At 42.0% G+C, this 10926-nt stretch overlaps 1 protein-coding gene across 2 annotated transcripts in view; it reads right to left on the bottom strand.

The window, feature by feature from the left end:
* Positions 1-2101: 2101 nt before the first annotated feature.
* vldlr (very low density lipoprotein receptor) overlaps positions 2102-10926 on the bottom strand; it is a 62395-nt gene continuing 53570 nt past the window's right edge. The window contains exons 18-21 of one of the 2 annotated variants that reach the window (XM_085794205.1): positions 8345-8402; positions 5002-5079; positions 4673-4842; positions 2102-3340 (exon numbers count right to left, since the gene is read on the bottom strand). In XM_085794205.1, the coding sequence (XP_085650331.1) occupies positions 3305-3340; positions 4673-4842; positions 5002-5079; positions 8345-8402 (342 nt within the window). In that variant the 3' untranslated portion in view covers positions 2102-3304. The remainder of the gene's footprint in view (positions 3341-4672; positions 4843-5001; positions 5080-8344; positions 8403-10926) is intronic. The other variant, XM_085794204.1, reaches the window with a different exon arrangement.

The following is a 10926-nucleotide window of genomic DNA, read 5'->3' as shown; positions in this document are numbered from 1 at the left end:
TGGTTTGGAGGATGGAGCTGAGAGACATGACAATTTTCTGTCCTTGTGATAGGCAATAAAGCTTTTTGAATTGCATTGAATTTGAATTGAAATGGCTGGTTCATCTGGAAGAACAGGGGTGTTTCTAAACACTCTAGAGGCCACAGGCAAGGGGCACCTTGGAGCCCCCACCCCAACAGGGGCCACAAACATTAAGTGTTAGTTAAAGCAGAATGTTTGTGTTAATATAAGTCTTAAATAGTTCGGTTACACTTTACTTGAAGGTACCGTCATAAGAGTGACATGGCACTGTCATAAGAGTGACATGACACAGTCATGAACGTGTCATAAACATTATTTCAATGTCATAATGTTGTCATTAAGCGTCATTCGGTTTTTGTAGGGTTAGGGTTAGGGTTATGGTTAGGGTTAACCGAATGACACTTAATGACAACGTTATGACATTGACATAATGTTTATGACACGTTCATGACTGTGTCATGTCAGTCTTATGACAGTGTCATGTCACTCTTATGACGGTACCTTCAAGTAAAGTGTTACCAATAGTTCTATCTTCCGACAGCAATCACTTTCGAGTATTTGGTCTGAAACATGGGTCTGTCAGTCACTCTGCTCTGCTGTAAGCCGAGGAGAAAACTTTCCTTGTATCCTACAACCTTTATCCAATGAGGAGAGAGAACGGCATAAAGGGGCGGTCCTCTCTGTGTGTGCAGCCAAGGGATGCGCGTGAATGTGGTGACGTAGGGACCATCGTCAAAACCATTTTCGCTGTACTTTTTCAATGGCTCTTTCAACTGGAGACACTCAGTTCTATTCATGACATCTGCCTCCTTCCAGACCACTGATCTACCTGTCCCAGGCACACCGCTTCTGACAGAGGAAATATATTTTATTGTAACCCCACTTCTCTCAAAATGACTGAATCTCCACCTCAGAAAAGTTTGTCTTTCTCTCTCTCTCTCCTTTGTTTGCACCAGGTTGCAGGGCGACAAGATGCACCTACTACGCCCTTATGGTGGTAGGTTGACAAGAGGTTGACAACCACTTGGCAGGTTGGTTAGCACGTCCTTTATGGGTGAGTGAGTGTACATCCGTTACAGTGGCACAGCAACAATGTTGAGCTAAATGCAGTTGAGACACTCACAAATTGCTGAACTAATCCTGGATTGCAATCTGTGATGCTGTGTCTTGCGCATGTAGAATACTTAAGTATTTGGGTGCAGAGAGTGAGTTGGGCTGATGACTGATAAGTGAACCAGTCAGAAAGGTGGAGATTAGTCCTTGCTGTAGATTAATAGGGATAATGATCTGACAGAACCACATTCATTCCAAATTAAACCACTGGTGGCTCTCCCACCGCCTCGACCCACTTCCTTCACTTCAGCTCCGCCTCCTCCCGTCTCTCCCTCAGCTGCCATGACCCCACAGCGGCAGGGATGTTGCACAGGGATTAAAAGCTGCTGCACAGAGAAGGAAGAGGACTCATTGTGTCATTAGTTATGCAAATTCTATTGCTTTTGTTGGTTTCTGCCGTACATACACTGGAGCTGTTGTTAGCAGTTCAAGGTCTTTTTCTAACTGCTGCCTTTTCCATCCCATTGTTGACCATTAAATTGCAGCTATAACAGCTCCACTTCTCTGAAGTCAGGACTTCTCACCGTCAGAAACCCCAACCAGCCACTCGAGTGTTAGTGCGGTTCGACACTGATGTTGACAGTCAGTTTTTCAGTTTATTCAAAAAGGAAAAAAAAGGTATGCAACTTGCCCATCGCGCGTGAACACACACACATCCTTGTAATGCCATCTTTGTGAGGACACTCATTGACATAATGTATTCCCTAGCCCCTAACCCTAACCTTAACCATCCAAAACAAATGTCTAACCTTAACCATTACTCTTAACCCAACTTAAACCTAATTATAACCTAAAGTCTTAACCCTCAAACCTCCCTTGGAAAAAGTGAGGACCAGCCAAAATGTCCTCACTTCCCCAAAATGTCCTCACTCTGTTGGTTAAAAACTCGTTCCGATCCTCACAACGTAGTAAGTACAAGAACACACACACACACACACACACAAAATAGAGAAGGTCAGATGCCATGTTTTAAACAACGTTATGTATTAGGTTTTAATTCTGAAGTGATTTGCAAATCAGTTTTTTTCACAGATACAGAGCTGTTAAGTTTTAATAGTGTTCCCCTTCACTGTACAAGGCTAGAAAAAGTTCACAGCAACAGCACACAAACATACAAAATAGTTTTACCAAATTCAGTTGTTGTTTTTTCAGCTTTTTCTTTCTTGTTAAATACACCTCTAACCCTGATACAATGCCCAACCATAGCAAAAAATTGATTTTAAGTCAAATGTATACAATCTTATTTACACAAGGAACATTGATCAAAGTGCATTGAAGAGAGTCCTGATTGACAGTCATGTCTCTGAGGGATGAAATATGTACAGTGTTTACAAATGCTGCAACCATGGTGATCCTGACACAGCCTCTACAACAACAATAATAATAACAATAATAATAATAATAATAATAATAATAATAATGAAATAACCTGTATGAATAACCTCCAGGAGGTACAGTAGGAAACAATTATCACACAAAAATTAAAGAAAAAACCTGAAAACTTATTTTTTTCTTTAGATATTACTCCCAAAATCATGATCATAAATACATAGTTACATGTGAGCCTGTTGAATAAAGAAATAAAGTCTGGACCTGGAATGCCTCATCCCTTTATGACGCTTGATCCCAGAGTCTCCCAAGGTGTAGCTGAAAACAGTGAGCTCAGATCTAGTTTCCTGTCCAGCAGATTTGATCTGTTTGCTGAGAGAAACACTGCCGCCTCTGGTCAGTTCAAGTTCAGTCTGAACACAGAAATTCCTGGAAGAGGCAAACTAACAGTGGAAATTCACCGCATTTTTCCCATCGATTGTGGCAAGATGGCTTTGGATTCTTTAAAGAGGGTGGGGCAAAAAGAGTTGGGAAGTGATGCGAGGCCCAAAAATTGAGATGGAAGAAAAAAAGAAATCCTTAATACTTTGGACGCAAGGAGTGAAAACAGTTATGACATACCGGTAGTTCATTGTAGTATTCACATAAATAACATTTCCTCTGGTCATCCTCACCACAGATAATGACATAATGCACTTCAGAAGGCATGTGGTCGTACTGTAAGGGCTGCTGCTGCTGTTACAGACAACCGTCGGCATGGGAATGAGGAGGCGCCATGCAACACTACAGGCTGCTGTAAAAAAAACAAAAAACAAAACAACACCAAAAACCTCCAAGACGATCAGGACAGATCATCATCTGTGCTCACTATGGAAATCTGGAGAGAGAGGGGTAGGGGGTGGGGGACAGAGACAAGTCATTCATTAAAGGTTTTATTTCACTGTTTCTTTTGTCCTAAAGTTAAGACACGGCTAGCCCAGCTTAGCATTAAGGCTAAAACAGGTGGAAGTCAGATCAATTCACATTCTTCATCTTGTTTTTAAACCATCTGTTATTTCAGGGAGAATCTGCGCTGCCACAGCTTCACACAGATCCTGCTGCAGCTGGGGAGGTGACGGCACCGCTCTGTGCCCATCTTGTAGCTCTGACCTCAAGTTAAAGTTAATCTGTTTAATCTGCACAGTCTGGGTGATGCACACTGCCAATAATGCACTACAGATTACTACAGGCCACAAGGTCAGGATGAGAGTGGAGGTCATGAACATCAAGTCAGCATCCTGGGATTATTCTACATAGTCAAAGTACAACGGCTGAACAGAACACGAGTAGTCTCAAGCTTTTCCTTCGACCTAAACTCTGCAGATAAAGGATAATTACCGTTTTTTACAATCTGGACCTTATTTCTAGCATAAAATACGATCATTTACTCACCCAGACAACTTTGGTGTCATTACAAGTCGTTCCGACAAAATTAGATCCAGCCGAGAGCCGCATATATCTGTATAATGCGAGAACATGGGGCAGCGCAATGCAGCCTCTAAATAACACATTATCTGCAGAGAAACTTGTTCATTTCACCAATATTTTGTTATGATATGCTAGTGCTATTCCCCTCTGAGTCCGGGGTTAGCTGTTATCAACATCCGGGGTCTGTAGGTTGACCTACTGACCTCTGACCTGGATAATGTCATCTCCGACCGCTGCCCGGCTCATTCTGATCATAATCATTCCACTTCGGCATTCGGGTCCATTTTTAGCGCAACTAGCCAGAGCTTTAGTGAGTCCAGGTTGAGGAGAGGAAGCGGCGCTCAGAGATGACATCATCCAGGTCAGAGGTTAGTAGGTCAACCTACAGACCCCGGATGTTGATAACAGTTAACCCTGGACTCAGAGGGGAATAGCACTAGCGTATCATAACAACATATTGGTGAAATGAACGAGTTTCTCTGCAGATAATGTGTTATTTAGAGGCTGCATTCCTCTGCCCCATGTTCTCGCATTATACGGATATACGCGCCTCTCGGCTGGAGCTAATTTCGTCGGAACAACTTGTAATGACACCAAAGTTATCTGGGTGAGTAAATTATCGTATTTTATGCTAGAAATAAGGTGCAGATTGTAAAAAACGGTAATTATGCTTTAATCAATTGAGGAGCAGAAGAGGATGCATTCTGGGTTCTGGTGCTCTTGGGCTGTATTGTTTACTCACGGCAGGGTAGGTATGTCCCACACTGGCACTATGCCGGGTGATGTCAATGTTGAGGTCTTCTTCTGTTGTCTTCAGGTAGACGGGGTTGTCAAAATTCATGCTCTTCTGGTTCTTCAGCTGCCAGTTCCTCCACATCAAGTATCCGCCGGCCGCCGCCATCGCCAGCAACACTGAGCAGCAGGACAGACAGACACAGGTAGTGTGTTAATTTTAGACAAATCATTTGGTGCTGTCATGACCGTTCCATCCAGCAGGGTTGTGTATGTGTGTGTGTGTGTGTGTGTGTGTGTGTGTGTGTGTGTGTGTGTGTGTGTGTGGTTGCTACTCACAGACGGGCAGTATGGCCCAGGCAGCAGCAGAACCTCGGGCTGTGGAGTTCACCTGGATCGATGTGCTCACATTGGCTTCTAGAAAACAACAATAACTCATCAGCCGAATAATCGAGTGTGGCGTTTTCTCAAAAAAAAAAAGAAAAAGTTCAGTTCAAAAAATGGTTACTTCATGAAAATGAATGAAAAGCCATTAAACATATTCTACTGATACAATCTTTTACTCTGACCAGCTGATGTCTAAATGCTCCCATATACATAAACTGAGTTTATTAACAAAACAAACAGAGTAACCAGAAGACAAAGTGAATCTGCACCAAGAAAATTCATTTGTTAGGTGATGTGGTTCCATCTGCATGTGTCCACAATGGGAAACAAATGTGTTCGGACACTTGAAGCACGACAAACAATTATATTCAGTTAAAGCGACTGAAACAAATGCGATAATCTTGATAATGGCAAAAAAAGGTTGAAAAATTAATAAAAACTATTTTTCCTGTGAAAATGTCCACTCAGACAATGAAATATGAGTAAATAGAATGTTCAGTGCAAAAGTATCAGCCAGCAAATATTCAGTCAAATGTCAGTTCTGTATAATCAGCTGGTAGAAATCTGAACAATCATTTTCAGACTTGTCATGTCTTGGTACTGAAGTTTGGTTCCCGTTGCAAGTTCAACTTTGCTGCAGCTGGGTGAAAACAATATTGCTTTAATTCCAAGATCAATATTATACAGACATGGGACAAACGTAACATGTTTTGTTACCATGATTTTTGGTGACAAGTTAATCACTTCAGGTGTCCATCAATGTCTAAAACTCTGTTTTAAACCTCCATTAAAACTGCCACAGAGACTAAAACTCATAATTATGTGCCTAAAAAAAACTCAAACTAAGATGAAGGTTGGAGATGATGCAGTAATGTATGGTAAACCACAGTGAGTGAGTGATTCCAATGTGTCTTTTTTTTTTTTTTTTTAAGAAAATGGTTAGAAAACAATGGTGCTTTTTGATAGTGTGCGATTTAGTGGTTTTGCGTCACTTCCTTGTTTTTGCCACTAGGTGTCACCGCTGAGCTGTTCTGGCCTCTGCACAGTTGAGAGATGTTCTGAATGTAGCCTAATGTATCATACTGTGTGTGCAGTACACAGACCTGAGGACAATCTTTTAACATCATGTGTTGAACGCAACATGGAGGGATCAACTGAGTGAATAGAAGTCATGGGTTTTGTAATTAGAAACCAACAGGAGCCCATCAGCAAATGTTATCTGCACTCATCCCAAACAGCCTCTTTCAGGATTAAGTGGATTAAGATAAGGTTATTAAAGATCAAGTTTACCAACTCAGTTTTATACCTTGGAATTCTAAAATGATAACGTCCAGCTCCAGTCAAGCCTGAAACCTGAGCTATGAGTTCAATAAAGTGAACTTTCTGCCAACAATCAGCCATCATCTATAGATATAACAAACTTGAAATCTCAGTTTATTGTTACTTTTCATTGTGGTGAATCTGCACCATGAAGAGTTATCCTCTCAGTTCCTGTTTGCAGTGTAATCATGGATGTACAGAAAACAAGGGCATGTGTAAGGCCACAAAACCACCAGGTAATATTCAGTAATATCTGATGACCATCATTTGTCCAATACTCACGAATGAAATTGTGACAAAAGATGACTGCAGGGAATGACCTTTTAAAGACTTCTTGCATAACAAAGTAAAGGTCCTTTCACACTGGAGATGTATTTTTCATGTGAATAATTCGCGATACTTATCGTGAGTCCTTTCACACCAACCACAAATGTTACGCAGCGAAAATGCGACGTCATTGTTTTCCCGCATCGAGGTCAGTTCTTCTGAGCTGTCGCCTGTAGAATAACGCATCAACCAATCATGTAGCGTGAAAAGGAGGTACGTCACAACACCATGACAACAACCTGTGTCTCTCACCAAAGATGGTTTAGAAATAGCAATAGAGGATCTATGCTCTCACCATCCCCTTTTTACACAGTCTATGTTCACCACCTTGTCCTGTTTGACAAGGAACTTAAACTTTACAACGAAATGGAGGACAGTGATCAGATATTGATCAGACAGTGATTAGACAGTGACAGTAGTTGTGTTAATGGATTTAAGACACGATGTGGAGGCGAAGACCCACCCGACACAAAGCAAAACTTTGGTTTTAAATTGTCGCTTTGCCGCCTGTGCGAATGGTTTTTGATGCCAAATATTCACCGCCGAATATTTCATGTCGTTTATTTGTTATGTCCCCGGTGTGAAAGGACCTCTACACTCCTTCAAATCAGTTATCTGAGAAGCACCATGGCCTGAAATGTATCTGAATGTGTCATTGCACAACAACAGGAACTTAAAGGGATAGTTCAACATTTTGGCAAATTGGTCCATTGCCATAATCCCTATAGTCATAGCAGTAGGTTCGTTACCTTTATTTGTCGGTGCAAGCTATTTTTAGAACGGCGGAGCAGAGCCGCAAGCTGCTCAGAGCTACGCTACGGAGGCTCATGGGATTTCTTGGTTTCCCTCATCAAACTCATCAAATACACAATCCAACAACTCCAAAACGCTCTGGTGGACAAGTTGTGACCTGCACATTCACCACGCTATGAGATAATAACAGAACGTTACCAGACAGAGTTGTTTTAGAGGTAAATTCATGCAAAACCGCTGATGCACGTTGCCTTCAGGGACAGTTTTTCAGCAAGCAGTCTCTGTATTTACCTCTAAAACAACTCTGTTTCGTAACGTTCTGTTATTATCTCATATCATGGTGAATGTGCAGGTCACAACTTGTCCACCAGAGCGTTTTGGAGTTGTTGGATTGTGTATTTGATGAGTTTGATGAGGGAATCCAAGAAATCCCATGAGCCTCCGTAGTGTAGCTCTGAGCAGCTCACAGCTCTGCTCCACCGTTCTAAAAATAGCTTGCAACGACAATTAAAGGTAATGAACCTACTGCTATGACTGTAGGGATTATGGCAATGGGCCAATTTGCCAAAATGTTGAACTATCCCTTTAAACACATCATTACAGTAGAAGCTAGTACACTAGCTCATTACAGATAGCTAGTGTACACAACTGAGTTTTCTCATTCCATGTTGGTAGCAAATTTTGGAACAAGCTAATTCAAGCCTACATGCAGAGAATACTTGTGCGACAGCCAGAAACACTTCAGAGAGACATTTTTAACAAGTAAAACATGAATACCCTCTTGAATCTGAGGGAGGAGAACAGTCCTTGTTTTACATTTTTTTTAACAAAGCCCAACATGCAAGTCACCATCGTAGAAACAGGCGACAGAACAGACGACGAGGGGCGGTTTGACCTGGGGGAGGCTGTATTAGAGCTTTCCCGTCATCCTCTGAGGGACCTTTGGCAGAAGGCTGTGCCACAGAGCTGAATGTCATGCTTTTGACAGCCCAAACTACTGCATCTCTTTGTAAATTGCTCGCATTTAAAAAAAAAAAGAGGCCTGGTTTGAAAATAGACCAGATCTCAGGAGACTCACTGAACTAATATACGCTCCATAGATGAAAGCAGGATGCATTCTTTTGCAAGAAACAAATCTAAGCCAAGCCAAGCTCAGAGACGAGACAAACAGTCATGAAACCGTCTCTACGATATAGAACACAGCAGCTTTGCATCTACACGTCAACGCAGCTTACTGCTTTAATGAGATACAAGCAAGATGCACACCGCCAGTGTCAGAGTGAGGTGACGACATCTAGAGGCAGTCTACAGGTTTAAAGCTACCAACCAAACTGCACTGATCAGCATGTCCCAATCACCGTCTGTACCATCATGAAGGACACCGGCTGCAACAGTAAAATCTAGGGATGTCCCCGAATTCATCACGTGGTCGGAAATCGTTGTCGATCACGTAATTTTCAAAGGATCAGAATCAGGTGGAAAAGATCCGGATCACTGATGTATCAAAAATGTAACGCTACGTTGTCCGGGATCGGGACTCGGTATCGACAGATACTCAAAATCAAATGACGCAAAAACATGTGATTGGGACATCGCTAGTAAAATCCTTACAGGCAGATTGCTTATATAAGCAGACACAGCAGTGTTGTCCTGTTTAGTGTAAAAAGGCTGCTATGTAGGGACTGGAGATGGAGATCAGACCTACTGCCATGCAATACAACATTAAGCTCAAGAAAGTTAAAGTCATTATTCATTATTGCAATTATTGTAGACTATACTCATGCTGATCTAAACAATATATTAGTTTAAATCAACACAAAATGATGACACAGGTTGGAACTTGATGAAAAAATTATATATTTGAGTTGAAAATCTTTGCTGAAGACCTTAAAATTGTTGAGAAGAAACTGAATTGACAAAATAACAGTTATTGGGAACCAAAAACTGAAATCATAGGCTGATCCAACCTGTGTGAATCCACATGCCTGTATGCCTGTACAATCCAGCTGCATGGTGCAAAGGATTTTCTTCAACTGACACTGCAGAGAGCACACAGAATGACTGAATTCTAATGGAAGAGGAGTGGTGAAGGCCTTTTCACCTTCATATCAATAAAAATGTCAGATATTAAACCTTTTTCCAAACTGAAGAGACTGGTGTTTCATCATGAAAACGAAACTAAGAGTGGAGCATGAAGCCACTTTGACCTTTTGGGGTCATTCAGGCTGTGAATCTCATGGGAGGGACAAGACAGGATTCATATAGGCTATATGGAGCAGAGACTGATTTTTTTAAATATTTTTTTTGGTTTTGACGGTGCATGCATTCTGTCTGATATAGGGCTGCCCCCCACCAAAGATTTGGGTCGTTACTTATGGCGATTAGTCGACGAATCCGTCGCTCGAATCATCGCTCTGTTGCTCGAGATGAGAAATCCCAACTCTCTGGCCGCCAGTCGCTTGTTGCTCAACACTGATTGGCTCCGTAATCCATGTGTAACTATGACAACTACTGAAATCATGGAAACGTAATACAACTCAGAGCAAAGCCGGCTTGATGTTGTACGGCGCTTGTGGGACTTCCACTACAGGTAAACGGCTGCAGCAGGTGCAATGTCAGCCGTGCTGGACCAATACAAATGGGAAGAAAAGAGCGAGGTGAAATTCACTGGAATCGCTTGAATGACGTCATCAGAGCGATCTGTTGTATCGTTCCAAAGTGACGAGCGAGTGCGACTGCAGCTGAGTGACAGCGATTTTTTTGGAGCGACGGCGACAAAAATAAAAGGTCCGGTGCGAACGAAAAAAAATCGTCACACTCAGCCATCGCCACACACACACACACACACACACACACACACACTGGATAAAGGTTGTAGGATACAAGGAAAGTTTTCTTCTCGGCTTACAGCAGAGCAGAGTGACTGACAGACCCGTGTTTCAGACCAAACACTCTATATAAGTGATTGCTGTCGGAGGATATAACTATTTAAGACTTATATTAACACAAACATTCCGCTTATTTCTGCTTTAAGTTTATAAATCAACATTTCAAATTGATAGTTAGTATACTCAGTATACAGTGTGGAACTGTGGAAGTGGAGTCCAAACAAATCCAGAAAAACCCTGAAAGCAGTTATTTCACAGGAAGATTGGTCAGCCTGAAGGAAAACAGCCCCCGGTTGCCTCTTAAGACTGTTAAATGAATCCCTGTGTGGTAGTTTCAGGTTCAGCCCTGAAGTGAAGAGCATTGCTTACTACTTCTCTCCCTAACAAGATTAGAGCTGCTCAAAGCTGCAACCACACAATGCTCTACAGTTTCTGTTGAGTCCAGCTGCATCGGCTGTAAAATGGGATAAATATGTTAGTTGGGGGTTTAGTAAAGAGCAACAAGGCCCTTGGCTGCAGCCCAACTAGGAGGAAGGTGGAGGGGCATTCAGCAAATGGCAAGCATCCCTCTTTAACCCCTTCCACACTA

Source organism: Trachurus japonicus, chromosome 12 (assembly GCF_045865225.1).
Source record: "Trachurus japonicus isolate A0001 chromosome 12, Traja_1.0".
NCBI lineage: Eukaryota > Metazoa > Chordata > Actinopteri > Carangiformes > Carangidae > Trachurus > Trachurus japonicus.
This window is presented reverse-complemented; position numbering and strand designations above follow the sequence as displayed.